The sequence below is a fragment of the Halichoerus grypus genome, chromosome 9 (genome assembly GCF_964656455.1).
Source record: "Halichoerus grypus chromosome 9, mHalGry1.hap1.1, whole genome shotgun sequence".
Lineage (NCBI taxonomy): Eukaryota > Metazoa > Chordata > Mammalia > Carnivora > Phocidae > Halichoerus > Halichoerus grypus.
In genome coordinates this window covers 84,464,806-84,487,683 of record NC_135720.1, presented here as the reverse complement: position 1 = coordinate 84,487,683, position 22,878 = coordinate 84,464,806, and the positions used below count along the sequence as shown (strand labels likewise).

General features: G+C 33.0%; 1 protein-coding gene across 12 annotated transcripts in view; it reads left to right on the top strand.

Annotated features, from left to right (window-relative positions):
- Positions 1–22,878, top strand: part of FAM135A (family with sequence similarity 135 member A) — a 128,822-nt gene that overhangs the window by 54,121 nt on the left and 51,823 nt on the right. For 10 of the 12 annotated variants that reach the window (XM_078055153.1, XM_078055160.1, XM_078055156.1 and 7 more), the window contains 3 exons: positions 1,807–1,884; positions 8,249–8,298; positions 12,598–12,753. In XM_078055153.1, coding sequence (XP_077911279.1) covers positions 1,807–1,884; positions 8,249–8,298; positions 12,598–12,753 — 284 coding nt within the window. The remainder of the gene's footprint in view (positions 1–1,806; positions 1,885–8,248; positions 8,299–12,597; positions 12,754–22,878) is intronic. The other 2 variants (XM_078055161.1, XM_078055158.1) reach the window with 1 other exon arrangement.

Genomic DNA, 22,878 nt, shown 5'->3' with positions numbered 1-22,878 from the left:
AGACGTCTATTTGCATGTAATTTTCAAATAGATTTAACATGTAATATTTGAGAATAAAAAACACATGAATCACATTTTAACTTAGAAAAAAATATTTCTCTCTAAAAGGAATGTTTACTGGTAAAATATATAATTAGTAATTAAAACAAACATCTCTTCAAAGCACAGATTTATTTCAAATAGCTTACACAGTATTAGCACTTTATTACTAGTTTATTAATCTAATTTGGCATGATAATTCAATTATATGTCAGGTTTTAAATTTTCTCATAGGTAAGGATGGATTTTATGGTATATAAATTAGTTTGACCTTATACATTATGAAAATATCATAATTAAAAGCCCTTCCTTATATTTAATTCCAGGAGTTACTAAATGAATATAAACTTTATTCCAAATTATTTGATTAAGATATCTTATCAGAAACCAAATTCTAAAGCAAACCTAGACTTTAGTCTTAAATAAGCAAATAATAGTGATAGAATAAAATTATTAGTACCTCACAATCCTATCTACTCAAAATATATTTGTTGAATAAATGAATGAATGAAATAGCACAATACAGTTTTTGTTGTTACTTGAAAAGCATATAGGCATCAACACAAAGCTTATTATAGGTTCCTAGGTATTTTTAAAATCAAGACTCATCTTCAATAAATATTGGTAGCATTTTATGTTCTTAAAATTTTCATATTTATATTTTCTATTAAAAAATTTTAATTTATTCTTGAATGCATCTTCTGGGGAACATCTAAAAATACTATTAACTATTTAAAATAAAACAATTACATATTCTGAATTATTAACATTATTCTTATCCTAGCAAAATTAAATTACAAGCACTAGATAATACTTCCATAAAACATTGTTGACTAAATATTATATTCACCAGTTTTAGTAAGTGGATATAAAGTAGTTTTTTTTCTTTTTAAGATTTATTTGTTTATTTTAGCGAGAGCGGGGGCCAGGGGCAAAGGGAGTGGGGAGAGAGTCTCAGGCAGAGTCTGTGCCGAGCATGGAGCCTGACACAGGGCTCAACGTCACGACCCTGAGATCATGACCTGAGCCGAAACCAAGAGTTGGACACTTAACTGACTGCGCCACCCAGGTGCCCCTAAAGTAGTTCTTGAGTAGAGGGTGTTTATTGCATTTCTTTATACTATTTGATATTTTTCTTGAGTTTCCAAATAAGTGTATACTTAAAAGTTTTAAACTCTACCAAGCTTTAAAAAAATGTATCTAAACTTTATTCCCTCTTTTAAAATAATGCCTTGAATTCCTTTCTGCTTTTGCCATTTTCTTTTCTCCTAGCTGAATGATGTACATTTTTTTTTTTTTTTTTTTTGATGACATGTAGTTAAATATTGGTTTGGTGCAAGGAGCTCTTACTGGAAATAGGAGTCACAAGTTCTGGAATCTAGGCTTTGGCAAATCATGTAACCTTTCTGGGCCCTGGTACCTACACTTGTAAAAGCAGGGGTTGATCTAGCTCATCTCTGAGACCCCTGCCAGCTCTGAAATTCTCAGTCTAAGGAATTAAAACATAAAAATAATATTGGATTATGAAATGTTGAATGGTGCATACATTTAAATAGAAAAAAGAACAAAGCAGTATAAACTTGAATGTACATCATTTGCAATTCTAATAAGCTAATTAACTAACTGAAAGACTCTGCTTTAGTGTTCTAATCTAACTGCACTGTCAGATCAATACTAAGTCTACTAATAACAAGTTGGAAAATTCTAGTAAACTTTGTTGTAAAAGGAGTTTTAGTAACTAGTGCTGTGTGCAATCCTTGTAACTAGCCAAGGCCAACATGCAGGTCCTTTATGAACGCCTTCTCAGAAGAAAACAACCACGAACCCAGAAAGACACCTGTCTAGGTATGTTTAAAATAGGTTAAGTAAATAATCCCTTTTTATTAGTATGAAACTTTGCTTTAAATTAGTGTCAAATTTCATAAATATGTATTTATTAATATAGAACATTCCTACCACTATTATTTTAGAACTTACTTCTAGGATCAATTTTGTTTGAGGATAAGCTTTGGTTAATTTCTTAATTTATAATATTGAAGTTTGTAATTAAAGCTTGAAATGGTAAATACAAAGATTCCTTTGGCTTTTTTCCATATTCTTTTTACAATTCCTACAAAGAGCACTTTTTGAAAACCATATTTATTGCCAGAATTTGTTGGTTTAATGCTATTACAGAAATAAAGAAACATCTTCAGTATCTAGTTTTGTTTTTTAGGTCAATTTGGATTTATTTTCTTATTGTTCTAAACTTAACGAACAAAATAGTATCAAAAAAAGCAAAATAGTATCAAATCACCGCTATTCAAATATTACATATTTTAAGGTAAATATTCTGATCTCATCATTTTATTTATATATTTCCCTGTATATTTTAGACTTTTGTTCTTGAATAGCAATAATACTTAACTTACTCTCCTTTCATAAGTATACTGAAGGTTTTTATTTTGTGTTGCATAGACCCATTGCAATTACATTTTTTAAAAAGTTATGAAAAGTTGTAGAAATAAAAAATAAAATCATATTGTTTCTTGGTTTTCAGAAGTATGAACAAGGAGCCAAATTCTCACTACTTCTCAGATGAGAACTAGCTCAGAAAAATTTAAGTTAGGCCAATTTTCACTAAAACTGTTAATGGAGGAACTGATCTTATTATCAGGAAAGAAAAAAGAAAGGTTAAAGATTTATTTATGATCATTATTTTAGAATATAGTTTTATATTCTCATATAAAGCAAGTATAAAATTAAAGAATTCATAGTATGAAATTGTGATCATTTCCTACATGCTTTAGTGTCCTTTTAGCAATAAAAACATACTTCTTGTTTAAACTATTGTATTGCCAGCCTATCAATTTACATTTGAGCATTCTAAATTGTAAATTAACTGTACAGAATGCTGCTTATGAAAGTCCTATATAAAAAAGGGCCTAGTTTTTGGTTGGGTGGGAAAAGACCTGATTCAAACCATAATGGAGTTAATTAAATAATATTTTTACTGAGATATCTTTTATCCTTAACACCTAGTATTATATTGGCATTTTCTGAGCTATGTTATAAATATCTGTTGAATGAATGAATGAATAGATGAACAAACGGATGGGTTTAGAAAATAAATATAGGCTATATTTACCCTTTGACCTAGCATCCCCACTTTTGTTAACCTGTATCATGGAAATATGAGTACTAGTATATATAGATATATGTATAAGCATGTTTATTATAGTATTCTTCTTAGTGACAAAATGCTGAAAATAAAGATAAATGCCTATCATTTGACAAAGAGTAGAATATGGAGGAAATTATAAGGCATTCACACCAAGGAATATTACGCAGTCATTAAAAAAACACTTTAGGGTTACATACCAGATTTCCATGTAGAATTGCTGAGAGAAAAAAGCAAATTGCAGAAAAGTGTGTAAAACACAATCATGTTTTTGTAAAAAAAAAAAAAAAAAGTGACTCTAAAACCCATATATAGGAATACTTCATTATATTGTACTTCACAGCTACTGCATTTTTTTACAAATTGAAGGTTTGTAGAACCCTGCATCAAACAAGTCTGTTGGCACCACTTTTCCAACAGCATTTGCTCACTCCATGTCTGTGTGTCATATTTTGGTAATTCTCACAATCTTTCAAATGTTTTCATTATTACTGTATTTGTTATAGTGATCTGTGCTCAGTGATCTTTGATGTTACTATTGTAATTATTTTGGGGCACCATGAACCACACCCACATAAGATGGTGAACTGATTAACAAATATGTGTTCTGACTGCTCCACTGACCAGCTTTTCCCTGATCTCTCTCCCTCTTCTCGAGTCTCCCTATATCCTGAGACACAACAATATTGAAATTACGCCAATTAATAACCCTACAGTGGCCTCTAAGTGTGTAAGTGAAAGGAAGAGTTCCACATCTCTCATTTTAAGTCAAAAGCTAGAAAGAATTAAGCTTAGCGAGGATGATGCCTTGAAAGCTATGATAGGCCAAAAGCTAGACCTCTTTCGCCAACCAGTTAACCAAGGTATAAATGCAAAGGAAAAGTTCTTGAAGGAAATTAAAAGTGCTACTCCAATGAACACATGAATGATGAGAAAGCAAAACAGCCTTATTGCTATTATATAGGAAGTTTTAGTAGCAATTTCACTCATATGTGGAATTTAAGAAACAAAACAGATGAGCATAGGGGAAAAGAGAGAGGCAAACCAAGAAACAGACTCGTAACTGTAGAGAACAAACTGATAGTTACCATAGGGGAGGTGGGTGGGAGGATGGGTGAAATAGGTGATGGGGATTAAGGAGGGCACTTGTGATGAGCACAGGGTGTTGTATGGAAGTGTTGAATCACTATATTGTACACCTGAAACTAATAATACACTGTATGGTAACTAACTGGAATTTAAATTAAAAACTTAAAAAAAAAAAAAGATCAAACCAGCCACAATATTCTCTTAAGACAAAACCTAATCCTGAGCAAGGCTCTAACTCTCTGCAGTTTTATGAAGGCCAAGAGAAGTGAGGAAGCTGAAGAAGAAAAGTTGGAAGCTAGTAAAGATTGGTTCATGAGGCTTAAGTAAAGAAGCTGTATCTATAACATCAAAGTGCAAGGTGAAGCAGCAAGTGCTGATGTAGAAGCTGCAGCAAGTTATCCAGAAGATCTAGCTCAGATAAGTAATGAAGGTGGCTACATTAAACAGTAGATTTTCGGTGTAGACAAAACAGCCTTCTATTGGAAAAAGATGCCTTCTAGGACTTTCATAGCTAGAGAGGAGAAGTCAATGCCTGGCTTCAAAGCTTCAAAGAACAGGCTAACTCTCCTATTAGGGGCTAATGTAGCTAGTGACTTTAAATTGAAGCCAGTGTTCATTTACCATTTCCTAAATCCTAGGGCACCTAGGAATTATGCTAAATCTACCCTGCCTGTGCTCCATAAATGGAACAACAAAGCCTGGATGACAGCACATCTGTTCACAGCATGGTTTACTGAGTATTTTAAGCCCACTGATGAGACCTACTGCTCAGAAAAAAAGATTCCCTTCAAAATATGACTGCTCATTGACAATGCACCTGGTCCCCCAAGAGCCCTGATGGAAATGTTCAATGAGGTTAATGTTTTCATGCCTGCTAACACAACATCCATTCTGCAGCCCGTGGATCAAGGAGTCATTCGAATTTCAAGTCTTATTATTTAAGAAATACATTTTGTAAGGCTGTAGCTGCCATAGGTGATGATTCCCCTGATGATTCAGACAAAGTAAATTGAAAACCTTCTGGAAAGGATTCACCATTTTGATGCCATGAAGAACATGTGTGATTCATGGGAAGAGGTCAGAATATCAGCATTAAAAGGAATTTGGAAGAAGTTGATTCTAACCCTCAGGGATGACTTTGAGGAGTTCATGACTTCAGTGGAGGAAGTTAACTGCAGATGTGGACATAGCAAGAGAACTAGAACCAGAAGTGGAGCCTGAAGATGTGACTGAATTACTGCAATCTCTTGGTAGAACTTCAACAGATGAGCACTTGCTTCTTATGGATGAGCAAAGAGTGGTTTTGTGAGATGGAATCTACTCCTGTTGAAGATACTGTGAAGACTGTTCAAATGACAACAAAGGGTATAGACTGTTACACAAACTTAGTTGACAAAGTGGCAAGGTTTGAGAGGATTGACCCCAATTTTGAAAGAAGTTCTATTGTGGGTAAATGCTATCAAACAGCATCTGATGTTAAGAGGAATCTTTCATGAAAGGAAGAGTCCGTGGATGTGGCAAACTTCATTTTTGTCTTATTTTAAGAAATTGCCATAGCTACCTCCACCTTCAGCAAGCACTACCCTGATCAGTCAGCAGTCATCAACATCAAGGCAAGACCCTCCACCAGTGAAAAGATTACAACTCACTGAAAACTCAAATGATGGTAGTATTTTTTAGCAATAAAGTATTTTAAAATTATGTACATTTTTTAGACACAATACACACTTAACAGGCTACAATATAGTATAAACATAACTTTTACATGCACTTCTGATGTTTAGGGAAACAGGAGCATTTATTTGACTCACTTTATTGCAATATTAGCTTTATTGTAGTCTGGAACCAAATTTGCAGTATCTTTGACGTGTGCCTGTATGTAAGTGTATATTTGAAAAATATGGAAGAATATGTTTTACACTGTAACCTTGGATTAGCAGCAAGAGCCAAATAAAATAATTTATGTAAAATAAGAATTACTTTTATACATTTCTATATAATTGTATATGTGTAAATAAACTTTAAAGAGAAAAAATAGAATTTTAAACTCATTTAAAAATCCTAAACGGTTTTGAAATCAATTCAAAGATTAAGTTTTTTGCTTTTTTTAATTCTTTAAGATGTTTGCATTGAAGTAGCTCTCACTAGCCATATGCAAATGTACCACCTTATGCATTTAGACTCCTATATGTAAAGACTAGAAAAATGTATCAAAACTCAAAACTTTAAAGTTTTTCATTTTTTAAAAATTTATAGGTAGGATATCTAACTTACTAAGATTAATTTTGCTGATTTTCTCCGATCCAAAGGAAAAACTTATGAGTAATGTGAAAACAGACATTGACATATGGAAGTTATGATTTTAATACAGGTTCTGCTAGTTTTGTTTTTTTTTTAATTTTGGAAAACCTGTATTAAAAGCCACTGACTGACAGTGAAATAATTTGTGAAATATTAGCTGATTTCCTTAGTCATCAATGGATTGACCAAATTTGCAATCTCTCTCTTGGTACCTATCAATATCTAATAACTTTATTTACATATTTTGTGACTTTCAGACTGTATGTGTGTTTGTACTGTTTTTAATTACTAGTGGAGTATTTGTTGTTCACATCATAGGTCTGTTGTGTTTACCATGTAGATGTAACTTTATTTTATCAAATTTAAATATTATTTTTTTTGTCAAATAGTATACATTGAAGTCTACCTTATGAGATAATAAGCTGATGAATAAATTCAGGGATGTCCCTAGAATCTATTCTTGCCTTTGTGTGAGAATAACCAGTTAACAAGATTGTGGAACAACAAGATTATGGAATTTTGTGTGATTACAGCTATGCTACTATAGTTCTTGTAGGAGAACTCACTTTAGTTTGATTTCTAATTAAAAATTAGGTGTATCTAAAGATATTTCAGGCCTTAGTGAAATTCCTTCCCTGTAAAAAGTAACCAATAAACCTTTCTGTTAGTTTCTGTAGTCCCTTATAAATATTATTTTAATTGTAAATTAATCTGTACACTTCCTATAGAGATTATAGCATACATTAAATTAGGATTGTATGGAAAAAATTTGCCTCAGTTTTAGGCTATCTTATAGAAAAAAATGTATTAAACTAAATTAGAAACTTAATTTTTGTTGAAAAGGATTTGGCATTCATTACCATTAAATAACCTATGCTCCAGGTATGTTTTAAATATGTTTTGGCTATAAAAATTAATTTGACTTGAAATTTTTAGGAACACCTTTAGTAAAAAAAAAAAAACAAAGCATGTATACATCTAAAACAAATGCTAAACTTTATTGAAATTTACAGTGTATGAAATGCAGTAAAACCTAACTATATGTTTTATCTTTTCTGTGATGCAGTTGTGCAAATTACTTTAGGTCCACAGGCAATATTTCCTTGACAGTGTTAGCCTCTTATGAGAACTGGAACACTAATAATCACAACATAGAATTTAATAGTTATCATGTTATGTGCATGATTAATGTGTTCATGACAATATATTACATTGAAATTCACTTCATTGAATATAGTCCAGATATTTCTCAACCTTCTGGTTTTTTAAAGGTAATTTACACTTAAAAACCTGGGCTTGAACTGCACAGGTCCACTTATACATGGATTTTTTTCAATAGATACAGAATAGGGCTATAAATGTATTTTCTCTTATGATTTTAACACTTTTTTCTCTAGCTTATTTTTATAAGAATACAGCATATAATACATGTAATGTACAATCAACTGTTATTGATAAGTCTTCTCATCATTAGTAAGCTATTAGTAGTTAAGTTTTAGGGGAGTCAGAAGTTATACATGGATTTTTTAGTGCACGGGGGGGGGGTTGATGTCCTGAACCCCCATATTGTTCAGGGGCCAACTGTATTTAGATAATTTCAAAATAGTTTTCAGATCTAACATTGAAATATTTCCTCTAATTACTCTTTACTCCTTTCAGAGGAAATGGATGTAGAAGCTCGACTTACCGAACTATGTGAAGAAGTTAAGGTACTTGGATTTTTTTTAAATTAACATTATCAAGTTATTTGAGTGGATTTCTGTTTCCTATTCTAAATATTTTATCTAAGAGAACTTAATAATGATTTATCCTTCCTCAAATGGTTGATCGTGGTAGAATCACAACTTAGTTGATAGAAGACTTTTGGCTTCAGCATAAAGTTAACTTATCTTTAAAATGTACATTATTCTGCATATAAATGAAATAGCAAAGACGATTAACTGTCAAAAGTGTGCACCTTCTTCAATTAGTTTACTCAAAAGAATTTCTAGACAAATTTTTAAAGCATCCTTAAACTTACATATTTTTGTAAAATGATAGTTTCGAAATAGAAATTGTTTTATTTCAGCAGATCAGTTTGTGTCTCAGACCATTTTTCCACTAGTTTATTCTTGAAATTAAATTGATTTTTCTTATCCCCCCCCTTTTTTTTTGGCCATGGAACTAAATGTTCTGTTTTAAATGTTTTATTTTAAGATGACTATGTATTTCACTCTCAGTTATATTAATGGAAGAAATCAGAGACTTGAATCAAACAAAAACATATATTTGGCTTTGGAATGTATTTCTATATGTAAATTTGAATGAGGACTAGACCCCTTTGAAAAAGGTATCTACCTTCTCCTTACAAAATATACATATGCAGGATATAAGTAATTTTGTATACTCTCCTAGAGGCTTTCCCCACAGCTCAAATAAGAGAAGTATTTTCTTTAAGAATCATTAATGTTGTTATAATAGTTGCCCCAAAGAACTTTAAACATTTAGAAGTAATCTTAATGTGTGCAATTAATGTGAAAAGAATTTGCACTATTTCACTGAGATATTTGAATAAATAAACATACTTTTGAAAGGAAAGAGAAATAATCACGGGAAGTTACCGGTTTTTAAGTTAATAATTGATGCATCCATATCAAAATACCATTGGAAATGTTAAAATTTGATTTATTTTAAAGCTTACTTGAAGAAGGATAATAATGACTTAGAAAAACTCTTTAAAAATATGTATTATTGTAGAGGGACTTATCCACATATGATACATATGTATTATACATATGTGTGTGTATATGTATTCTAAACTGTTAACAAAATACAGAAAAGAGTTGCATGAAGGATGGGATTATAAAGGAAATTTTTTATTCTTTGCTCTATATCCATTCTATACTAAATTTTAAAAATACTACGTGTATTCATGTATTACTAATAAATTTTTTAGGTACACATATTTAAATTTCAGCATATAAATGGACGTCATAAAGTTTAACATCAACAACCTAGGGTAAATTTTGGCAGCAGATAGAATAGACAAAAGATATAATTATATTTGAAGAGTTCTTACAAATCAATAGGAAAACCTGGTACTTCCCATTTTTCAAGTTTGTATAGGATACCCATTTACAAAATAGGCTAACAAATGAAACAAATTCAGTTTCACTATCAAATAAATAATTTTAAATATTCTCATACCTTTTTTAACCTGTCAGATCAGCTGTGATTTTTTAATAATGTAATGCTTGTTAAGCTGTGGTAAGATACAGATTCTTGTATCTCTCTCATAGATCTCTCACCTTGGAGATCTTTTTCAGAGATTAATTTGGCAGTATATATATCCAAAGACAGAGTATTACTTCTCAACCAGTGCTAAATAAACAATCAGACTCATATACATTATAATTAATAATGTAAGAATATTAACCTAAGTAAATACCCAATGATAGGAGAGTGGTTAAATGACGTATGGGACACTTACAATCTAAAAAAGTTATATAACCTTAAAAATGTGCTTTCAGTAAGTGATGATGGAGGGAAATCCTCATTCAACAAAAATGGTATAATAGTTTATATGATTCTAGTGTTTATGTGTATAACTGAAAAATGGAAGACTACACTAAAATGAACGTAATTTTTTTCTTTATCTATTTTTCAAGTCTATTTAAGTAAGCAATATTTTGTAATCAAACAAGATCAGTGACTTCTGTGAAAAAGTGCATGTCCATATAAGACAAGATAATGAATGTTATTTGAGAAAATACTATACAAATGTAAGATCTTATTATTCTTGCATTTATACATATAAAACAGCTTGTCAAACTTAATTCTAATATCCTTTTTGACATAAAAATATTTTATTATTATTTATATTTTGAGACATATTGTAAAGATTTATGTAAACTACAGGAGTAATTATGTTTGAAAGGATGCTTTAGTAATAATGAAAATACTGAAGTCCTCTCAGAACGTTGGTGCCATGATTTCTGAAAAGTAAAATTAATAATTGCAAGGTATCTAGACAGCCTTGCTCTCAGGGGATTAAAAAAAAAGAGTTGTTTACATTATTCAACCTATGGTAAGACCAAGAGAATTATTTCTACTTGTGTGTAGATTATACTAAGAATAGCATTGCTTGCCTTACACGACACTGTCTAGTTACTGTCAAATGCTTATTCAAGTCTTCTTTTTCTAAACTCCGTTAAAACTGTTCTTGGAACAAGACTGCATGTTTCCATTTATTTTAGAGAACACTTTAATCTTCTGTATGTTCTTAAGAGAAACATGAAAAATTTGTTAGCTTCATTTCTAATACATTTATAAACTATTTCCTGGGGAAAAATACATCTGTAGATTTATTATACTTTGATGAATCAATATTTATTATATGTTGATTCTGTTAGCTTCCATTCCAGAATTCTGGAATTTTTCAACATTTTCTGAGTTTGTCCAAAAATTTGGGGGACTTTTTCCTTAACTGAAGCCTATAATTCCTTATTCATTCAGTAAATACTGCGTGACTACTGTGTACTGGTAATCAAAGTCACGAAAGTGAACAAAGCACCATCCCTTCCCTTCTTAATAATTTTGCTGAATTTTTGTTTTATGTCCTCTCTGAGTTAGCATAGATAAATGGAAGCTCGGTTTGCAGGGGGAAGGAGAAAAGCCTGCTGAATTGCAGACTTCAAAATGAAGTAAAAATAAACTGAGTAAGGATATATCATATGTGATAAGCAATGTTTTGAGATTTTTTTTTTTAAGAAAGGGAGGGTAGAGATATAATTAGTACTCTTTAGGATATACCGAACTTGAATACCTTTCTTTTTTACATCCAAATATAGTCATCGGGTAGGTGATGAGTCTAGAGCTCTGGAGAGATATGATACAGATATAAAGATTTAGCAGTCATTAGTATATAGATGGTATGGGAGTGGCTTTCAGCCTTAACCTGAATAGACTATTTCTACCTTCTTTAGGATGGAGAAATGAAATCAGCATCTATCTATATATTTAAGGTAGATTTCCTAGTATGACTAGTAATTGAAGACAAATATTTCCAGCAAGATATTATCTGCCTGAACACTGCTGCCTCAGTGAATTAAAGAAAAGCTTGTCCAAAAGAGAAGGAATCATTCTGATTTATGGTCTTTTATTGTTCTTTGTCCAAAAATCCTTATTTTACCTATTCAAGAAATCCAAATGCCTTATAGAAGATTCTGCATTTTATTGTATAATTCATTACTTTTAACTTGTATCATCAGTTTAGGTGAATATTTAAATAAACAGGATAATTTAATACCACTATTAGAACACTCATAACAGTATATTAAAATTGTTTACCCACTTTTCTGAGCTTCTCATATTAATCTTTGAGTTAGATTGGAATGTGGGCCCTAGCATTTAAAATGTGCTCAATAAACAGTGGGTAAGTGAATTGTTACAAAAGAGAAAGAAGTGTTTGATGACTCTCTAAGAGGATTACCACAAGTAATATGGCACCTAGGAACATAGGAGTGAAGAAAAAGCAGTTAGTACTTTAGAAGGTACCTCTGTCCCTTCTGAAGAGTTACAGATCTTTTAACTACCTTACTTAGCAGATTGGAGAAAAAAATCTTATTTCAAGATTTCATTATCTTCCAAAAATTTTATAACTTTTATAACTTTAATTATGATTTGTACATTGTGTTTAAAATTCCCAGAATTTTAGTGTTTGAAGTTGATCATGCTCTGTAGAATCCTGATTTATAATTTTAAACTATTTGACACTATTTCAGTAACAAGATACCTCAGATATTAAAGTATCAATTAAGTTGTTGCTGTAGTAACTATCACATAGGAAAAAGCCATTGATCACTTGGTCTCTACACATACAAAAACGTGCGCACACACACACACACACACACACACACACTTCTTTTTAAAACCAAAAATTTGCTTTTGTATTAATGTTCTCAATAACACATTATATTTAGACATGGTAAGTCTCAGGAAGCAGTGAAGTTCTTTTCTTGTCATTTCAGAAAATAGAAAATCCTGATGAACTGGCAGAACTTATAAATATGAATCTTGCACAACTTTGTTCACTTCTAATGGCTTTATGGGGACAGTTTCTGGAAGTTATAACACTACATGAAGAACTAAGACTTTTATTAGCACAAGAGCACCATACTTTGAGGGTAAGTTAAGTGATGTTAGAACATTTTGATGAGTATTATTATTTATATTTAGAAATTTCTTATGAATAAAAAGCCTGATATTTATCCATATGTTGATAAATTAGAAAAGAGACATTTACTGTTGTATTATTGTTTGATTTCTTTTTTTTTAATATTTTATTTATTTATTTGAGAGAGAGCAGAGTGAGAGAGAGCACAAGCGGGGATGGAGGGGCAGAGGGAGAGGGACAATCAGACTCCCCGCTTAGCAGGGAGCCCGATGGGGGACTCCATCCCAGGACCCTGAAATCATGGCCTGAGCTGAAGGCAACTGCTTAACCAACTGAACCACCCAGGCGCCCTGTTGTTTGAGCACATGATCTATCTCAGTTACAACCCCTGCCGGTAAGAAAAATCATCTAAATGTAACTAAAATAGAAAAATAAATGATACAGGCTAGCCCCTGGAACCCAAGAATAGGTATTATAGTCAGATAGCCAGGTCTCATTAGAAATAGAAATCAGGAATAAGAGAGCCATCTTATATTAATCTAGAATCTTTATCTCCAACTTTTCCTCCTTTTGTCTCATTTAGGGATGTGTATTATAAACTTGGAAGGTCAGGGGGAGTAATCTAGACATACATGTTTGCTATAGGCTTACTATGGACCTTGTGCAGAAATTTCTGTACAATTTTATTGTATAGCTTATCAAGAGGCTTTGATATATTAAACATCTGACTACTTTTCCAGTTATCTCCTTATATGTCCTATACACACACTAATTTTCCTGACCTACTAGCAGGTCCTCAAAAACACTAGGTTTTCTTTTTTCCTTTTTCTTGTTTTTCTTAATTATAAAACATATTATGAAAGTCAGAAAAGTGCATAAAACATGCACATTTTAACAAGTAATTAAAAACACATATCCTTTTAACTCTCACCCAGATCAGGAAATAGAAAATTGTCAACACCACAGAAGTCCTCTGTGTTTTTTCCAATTTCTGTTCCCACCCTGACATTGAGAAGTAATCACCATCCTGTCTTTTGTGATGAGTTCATCATTTCTCTTTTTACCATCTATTTATGCATACTAAATAACACAAGTTGTTTCAGTCTATTATGTTATTCAGCCTGTTATTGAATTCTATATAAATGAGATGATACAGTGTATATTCTTTTTATCTTGCTTCTTTCACTCAAGATTGTGTTTGTGAGATTAATCGATGTTTTTGTCAGTAGCTATAGACTGTTCATTTTCGTTGGTGTGATGTATTTCATTTGCATATACCCACAATTTGTGTATCCACTCTACTGTTGTTGGACATTTGGATTGCTTCTAACTTATATTTACTACAAACCCAGCTACTATGAACATTCTTGTACATACTTCCTGGCATGCCAATTTCTCCGAATTATTTTCTTGTAAGGGAAATTGCTATGCCATAGGATATGCATAACATCAGTTATTTACTAGCAGATGCCCCACTGTTTTCCAAAGTGGTGCCAATTTTCACTCCCAACAACACTTGATGAGAGCTCTTGTTATTCCACATACTCCCAAACTCTTGATTTTGGCAAACTTCTAAAATTTTGCCAGTCTTATACCATTGTGGTTTTAATTTGCATGTCTCTGATGACCTGTGCTGTTGAGCACTATTTTATGTGACTATTGGCTGTGTAGATTTCTTATTTGTGAAGTGCCTGTTCAAATTGACCATTTTTCTATAGGATTGCCTTTCTTTTTCTTCTTGATTTGGAATACTTTCTATGTATTCTAAATACTGGCCTTTGTTATATTTTTGTAAATAAATCTTCTCTTATGTCACAGTTTGAATTTTTTCACTGTCTTTTTGCTGTCTTTTGACAAACTAGAGGTCTTAACTTGAGTGTTAGTGTAGGTGGAACAGAAGAGAAAGGTCAGACATAGACTTACCCGTACTTGGACATAATATATGCAGATCAGCAAGGAAAAGTTCAGACTTTAAATAAATGATGTTGGGACAATTAGGTATTCATGTGGAAAAATATTATATAAAATTCAATTCCAGGTGGCTTGAAAACAAATATGAAAGACAAAATCATAAAACTTATAAAATATAATAGAGAAGTTACAGAGGAATTACTGAAGTAGTACAGAATACTTCTATATACTCTTCACCAGAATCACAAGTTACCATTTGGCATATTTTCTTTATCATTCCTTCTTTTTATGAATAGGTATATATGTACATGGATTTTCTTTCCCCTGAATCATTTGTTAGAGGCATCATGTTCTTTTTTTCTTTATCTTTTTCTTTTTTTTTTTTAAGATTTTATTTATTTGAGAGAGAGAGAGGGAACAGAGGGAAAAGGAGAAGCAGACTCCCTGTTGAGCAGAGAGCCTGACATGGGGTTTGATCCCAGGATCTTGAGATCATGACCTGAGCTGAAGGCAGATGCTTAACTGACTGAGCCACCCTGGCACCCCAGCATCATGTTCTTTTATCCATAAATACTTCAGGGTATATTGACTAAGAACAAAGATACTTTCTTACTTAACTATACTAAAGTGATCAACTTCATGAAATTTAATATTGATACAATACTGATATCTAATGTAAAACTCATTTTAAATTTTATCATTTGTCTTAATAATGTCCTTTGTGACTTTTCCCCTTTTCCAGGATCAGATTCAGGAACACACATTGCATTTAGTTGTCGTGACCCTTTAAATTCTTTAGACTCATTCAATCTGGAATAGTTCCTTCTATTTTCTTTGTCTTTCATGAAGAGTATTGGCCAGTAGTTTTGTGGACCGTTGTTCAATTTGGGTTTCTGTTATGTGTATTATGTTCCTTGTGGTTCAATTCAGGTGAGCAATATTACTGGAAATACTACATTTTATTTTATTTCTTTTTCAGTTTTGGTAAATTATGTTTTTAAGGAGTTCTAAATTTATTAATTTATTGGCACCAGATAATTCATAATATCCTTCAATTTTTTTAACATCTGCAGTATCTGTAGTGTTTTCCTGTTTCATTCCTGATATTAGTTATTTGTGTCTTCATTCTTTTATTTTTTGATTGGTCCCACCAGAAGTTTGTCATTGTATTAGTTTTTTCAAAGAACTAACTTTTGATGTTAATTCTCTCTTGCGTGTTTTGCTTTTGACTTTAGTATTTCCTCTTACTTTCTAAAGGTTTATTTTGCTGTCTTTTTAAAACTTCTATAAGTAGATGTTTAGCTTATTAATTGTAGCATTTCCTCTTTTGTGTATACACATTTAAGTTTATAAGCTTCCCCCTAAGTACTGCTTTAGCTACATTCCACAAGTTTTGATATGTTGTTCTTTTTATCCTTTGGTTCTCAATATTTTCTTATTATTGTGAGCAATTTATTCTTTGACTGAGGGTTATTTAGTTTTTTTTTTTTTCTCAGTGTATAAAATGGTTTATTAAAATAACAAATGCATCTCTTCCTTCATTTTCTGGATATAAACAGAAACAATATACTAGTCAATGACAGGAGTCCATAGGAACCACTTTATACACACTACCCCCAAATAGGAACTCTCGCAGCATACCAATAATAATTTGGGAAATCTTTGATTTATTTATTTATTTATTTATTTATTTTTTAAGATTTTATTTATTTATTTGAGAGAGAGAGAGAATGAGAGAGAGCAAGTACATGAGAGGGGGGAGGGTCAGAGGGAGAAGCAGACTCCCTGCTGAGCAGGGAGCCTGATGCTGGACTCGATCCAGGGACTCCAGGATCATGACCTGAGCCGAAGGCAGTCGCCTAACCAACTGAGCCACCCAGGCGCCCTGGGAAATCTTTGATTTAAAGCAATAAAGGTAAACAAAACTATTATGAAGTATACACTAGATATGTTGTCCTATATTAGCAGTTGTCATTTTTCCCTTGCTCAGAAATACAAGAAATTGAGTGCCTTCCCAAAATCAGTCGTCTTCTGAAATAAGGGACCAGAGATAGTTCTTGTTCAAAAGTTATCACCTGTTGTATCAAGTAACTCTGCAATCCTGAATTAGAGGTTGGCACTTAGCCCAGAGGTAGTCATCTACAACATGGACATGAGGAAGACTAGTAATTTTTGTAGGGAGCTGATGCATAAACTGTGCTGATTTGGAGTGGTTTCTATTAGAATGACTGACTAAAGTATTCAAATTATTTCTCTTGAATAATTTAAACATGGAACACAAAAGAAGAGACTCAGTTACTAAACAGTGGCAGAAACCAAGAGAGAAAGAAGGTCATAGGCAAAAGCCATGAGACAGTAGAAGCCGTGAATGAGCCAACTGTTATAAGGTCGGGATGAAAGTAAAAAGGGTTAAAAGCAAAGCAGAGAGAGTGTCAGAGATAGAAACATGAGAATAGAGAAATAACTAGAAAAGGGAACAACAAATGCTTGTTTCTGAAACAACAGTTACTAGAGTGATATTAGGATATTAGTGTAGTTGTTATTTACTAAATGGCAATGAACGGCACTCCAATTTCACAAGAACTGGCTGTTTGTCTACAGAGTCAATTCCCTGGATGTCATTACTTTACTCTATATCCTTATAAAAATCCCACACAGCCTGAGGTAATCTGACTATATCTTTGTCTCTTGCTAATAACTAAAGAGCCTTTATTTCCAGGGGTATGTTTTTTTGTTTCCAAAGATACTAATTTTCTAATTGTCTTTTTGTGGTTGATTTCTGGTTTATCTTCACTGTGGTTAGGAAACAGTCTGTGATTTCAGTACTTTAATATTATTTAAGACTTTCTTTACCTATATTAGGAATGTATATTCATCAGGTTGTTGGGTTAAGTGTTCTAAATATGTCTGCTAGGTGAAGTTCATAAATCGTTTTGTTCAAATTTTTCATATTTTTAATGAATTTATGGCTGCTAGTGCTATCAACTATCAAGAAAAGTGTGGTAAAATCCTCCCATTATGGCTATAAGTTTGTTCTTATTTGTTGTTACCAGGTAGTAAGTGACAGAGATGGGATTCACACCCCAGCACTATGGCTCCATAGCCTGCATTCTTTACCACTTGATATGCTGTCTCTCAAAATAGAGAAGAGAATGATAGCAAGGATCCGAAGCAACTTTGTAGCATTATGTTTTATGGGGTTGTCTGAGGTAGAATAAGAACAAGAAGGTGTAAACTTCAATAGAGAGAAGCTGATGAACACAACGTTAAAAGGGGCAAAAAAGGAAGGCCAAGACAAAAATTGGGTTTATGGAAAATTCAGATGCCAAAGATAAATTGAAATTTTTCCTAGAGCTTCCTTTTTTATGCCCCATTCCAGATAACAAAATAGGGCCTATTTAACTCCTAAAAGAAACAATGAAGGGTAATTAAGACATGGCGAGAGAATGCCTTATTGTTACTTAACCGTGCCCTGCCCTGCCATATATCACAAACACTGTGGAAATGGTGGTATATTATGTCCTTTGATTCCCATTTATGCAGTTAAACAGAAACTTTGTTCATAAAGTATATCAGTATTCCAAGAATACATTGCTTACGCCTACTGTAACCAAAGTAGTCCAAAGGTCATTTATTATTTGTATAGAGACAGAATTGGCTATAATAAAGTCTATAGGCTAATAATGTATTCAGAAACAGCACAATTGAACTAACTCACAGAAGTGAACATATGATATGGAATCTCTTATTGGGTTGAAAGTAAATAGGCAAAGAGTTGGACTAAAAAGAGGAAATGTAAGTCTCTACTTGTAGAGAACAATGTAATGAATTAGTTTAACATTTGTTCTACCATGTTATTTAATATCAAGACTCAGAAAGGGCAGATTTTCTGGTTCTTAGAAAATTAAGTCATCTAAACTTACAGAATTATGTAGTCACGTGGCATACATGTTCACATTAAAGCATAGAGACTATTAATATGTGAATGGTTCCCAGTGCCCCATATTACATAAAAAGATAAAAGACAGTGATGGCAGTATAAAATGTCCCTTGTTTTTGTCCTACCCACAACAAAAGTGAACTGTGAGAGCTATGGGATCCAAAACCATATACCAAGGAACCCTGAAGGCCTCCCACCCACCTGTGCACTGGATAATAAGCAGACAGATTTCAGTCTTGACTGGACCCTGTAGTAACCTGTTTACCAGCTCTTGCTCCTCTTGGCTACAGTCTGGGAACCTTTGGGGAGCAGTGACTTAGACAATTATCCAGGGTTGAGAGAGCCTTTGTGCAAGTTCAGATTTCCAGAGAAGTTCCAGCATTCCATTGAAGCAAAAAAAAAAAAAGTACAAGTTTGGATGCATTCCAGTTCTAGCAAGAAGAATAGCTTGTCTTTACATACATCACTTCTCACCCAAGAGAACGCAGCTTAGATCTACAAGAACCCTTCTTGGCCTATGATTTTCCCTGCAGAGAAAAGGGAGAACAGATGAGTGAGTACCCAGCTTGTCCAGCTGTGCAGGACATTACCAAAGAGACTCATCTCTCTCTCTCCTTCTCTCTCTTACCCCATCTAGAGCACTAAATCAGGAGCTTCATGGCTGGGGTGTGGGGTGGAAAGAGACTGGGAAAGTGGCAGATGGAACTCTCAGAAGGCATTGAAGGTACTCATCGTACTCACTGCATCACAGACTCCATTAAAAGTCTGCCCATGAGCTGCTTGGGCAGCTTCACCTGTAGATCCCTCTAACTGGCCATGGGAACCTCCACCATACCACATGCCTCACCCACAATCTCCCTTCTGCTCTGCAGCTGGCTCCCTGTGTGCACTGCTAAAGAGAGTAGTGAGAGCAAGCTTTAGTACATCTGTAGCTGCAGGCCAGGAAGAGACCACAAAGGAGCTGTAGCACCACATTTAGAAAACAAAGGTAGGGGGTCGGCCCTCAGCCTTGTGTGTTGCAGGAAGGAGAGAAGGAATACAATATTAAGGTCTGCCACAAGAGGGAGCAAGAAATACAGAGCAGATGTATCCATAGAAGGTCTGAGAAAGCCTCATAAATTCTGGCAGGACTGAAGAAAGATATTTCTGCCCTGAACACAGTTAGTAAATACTGGAGGAGGTGGCTGCTACTTCATATGTTAAGGTGACAATGCAAAACTCCAAAGAACATGAGGGGTGCCTAGATCCCTCAGTCGGTTAAACGTCTGACTCTTGATTTCGGCTCAGGTTGTTAAAACGAGCACCATGTCAGGCTCCACACTGGGCATGGAGCCTGCTTAAGATTCTTTCTCTTCCTCTGCCCCTCCCCCCTCAAAAAAAAAAAAAGAAAAGAAAATACCTAACTCCAAAGAACATGAAACACCATGACATCACCAAATGATCACAATCCTCCAGTAACTAAACCCAAAAAATCTGTGATTTACCTAATAAAGAATTCAACATAGCTCTTCTAAGGAAACTCAGTGAGCTACAAGAAAACACAAAGACAATTCAACAAAATCAGGAAAGCAATACACAAATTGAGAAGATTAACAAAGAGATAGAAATCATAAAGAACCAAAAACAAATTCTGGAGCTGAAGAATTCAGTGAATAAAATGATAAATGCAACAGATAGCACAGTCACAGCAGAATGGACCAAACAGAAAAAAGAAATCTGTGGTAAAAGATAAGGAACTTGAAATTCCAGTCAGAGGAGAGCAAAGAGAAAAGAATGAAAAAGAGTAAAGAAAGCCTTCCTGATCTATGAGATACCATCAAAAGAAATAATTTTTAATAATTGGAGTTCCAGAAGCAAAAGGAGAGGGAGAAGGGGGCAGAAAGCCTATTTAAAGAAATGATTACTGAGAGTTTCCCAAACATGGGAAGACATTTGGATATCCAAGTACATAAAGCTCATAGGTCACCAAACCAACTAAATCTAAAAAGATCCTCTCCAAGATACATTATAATAAAACTGTTAAAAATCAAAGACAAAAAGATAATCTTGAAAGTTGCAAGAAAAAGATTGTAACCTACAATCAGCGGGGTTGTTAGCAAAAACCTTGTAGAGCAGAAGAGAGTGAGATTATATATATTCAGAATGCTTAAAAAAATACCTGCCAATCAAAATACTCTGGCAAAGTTATCTCTCATAAATGAAGTAGAAGTAAGGATATATCTAGACAAAAGCTGAGGTAATTCATCGCCATTAGACTGCCTTACAAGAAATGCAGAAAAGAATTTGCAAACTAAAATGATAGGGTACTAATTACAACATAAAAAACATGAAAACATATAACATGCCAGTAAAGGTAAGTGTATAGTCAAATTCACAATACTCTAATATGGTAATGTGGTATGTTAATCACTGAATCCTAATGTAAAGGTTAAAGGACAAGCATATTAAAAATAACTATAGCTACAATAATTTGTTAATGAATACATATTATTAAAAGTGGTAAATTATGACATCAGAAGCATAAAAGGAGGACAATAAAAGGATAGAGTTTTTGAATGAGATTGAAGTTAAACTCTTATCAGTGTAAAATAAACTGTTACATCTACAAGGTGTTTTATGTAAGCCTTATGATAACCACAAAGCAGAAAGTTACAGTAGATGACAAAAGATAAAGAGAAGAGACTCAAAGCATAGCACTTTCGAAAATCATCAGTTCTCAAAGGAAGGCAGCAAGAGAGGAAGAAGAGAACTATATAACAGCCAGAAAATAACTAAGATGGCATTAGTAAATCCTTACATATCAGTATTCATTCTAAATGTAAATGGATTCAGTTCTCCAATCAAAAGTCAGAGAGTGGCTGAGTGGATAAAAAAAAGAAACAACTATATGCTGCCTACAAGAGACTCATTTCAGCTTTAAGGACCTACATGGGAACAAAGTGAAGTGATGGAAAAAGATTCAATGTAAGCAGAAACCTCAAAAGAACAAGGATAGCTACACTTTTTTTTTTTTAAAGGATAGCTATACTTCTATCACACAAAATAGACTTTAAACCAAAATGGTAACAGGAGACAAAGAGGGTCATTACATAATGGTAAAGGGGTCAGCTCATGAAGAAGATCTAACCATTTTAAGTATATATGGACCCAGCATCGGAGCATCTAAATATGCCTAAGTAGATACTAACAGATCTGAAGGGAGAAATAGAAAGCAATACAGTAATAGTAGGGGACTTCAGTACCTCACTTTCAACAATGGATAGATCATCCAGATAGAAAATCAACAAGGAAACATTGTACTTGAACCATAATCAGACCAAATAGACCTAACAAAAATATATAAGATACTTCAACAATAGCAGAATATACTTTTTCTCAGGTGTACACAGAACATTCTTCAGGATAGATCATATGATAGGTCAAAAAGTAAGTCTTAGCAAATTTAAAAAGATTGAAATCATACCAAGTATCTTTTTCAACCACAATAGTATGAAACTAGAAATCAATTAACAGAAAGAAATCTGGGAAAATCACAAATATGTGGAAGTTAAACAACACTCCTGAATAACCGGTGGGTCAAAATCTGAAATAAATAATTTTTCACATCAGGGAACTAGAAAAAGAACAAACTAAACCCAAAGTTAACAGAAGGAAGGAAATAAATATTGGAACAGAAATAAATGAAATAAGATAAGAAAAACAATAGGGAAAAGTCAACAAAACGAAGAACTGGTTTTTTTTTTTGAAAGGATAAAATCAACAGCTTAGCTAGACTGAGAAAAAAGAAGATGCAAATAATTAAAATATGAAATGAAAGAGGAGACAGTACAACTTATAATCACAGAAATGCAAAGGATCATGAGAGACTAATATGAAAAATTATAAATCAACAAATTGGATAACCTAGAAGAAGTGTTATAGATCAATTCCTAGAAATGTAAAACTACCAAAATCTGGACAGACCAGTAGTGAGTAAAGAGATTGAATCAGTAACCAAAAATTACTCGGCAAAGAGAAGTCTAGGAAAAGGTGGCTTCACTGGTGAATTATACCAAATATGTAAAGAAGTAAAGCTAATCTTTCTCAAATTCTTCCGGAAAATTGAAAAGGAAGGAACACTTCCAAACTCATTTTACAATGCCAGCATTACCCTGATACCAAAGCCAGATAAGGAAAATACAAGAGAAGTAAACTTCAGTCCAATATCCTTGATGAATATAGAAAATTGAACATGCAAAAATTCTTAACAAAATATTAGCAAACTGAATTTAGCAGCAAATTAAA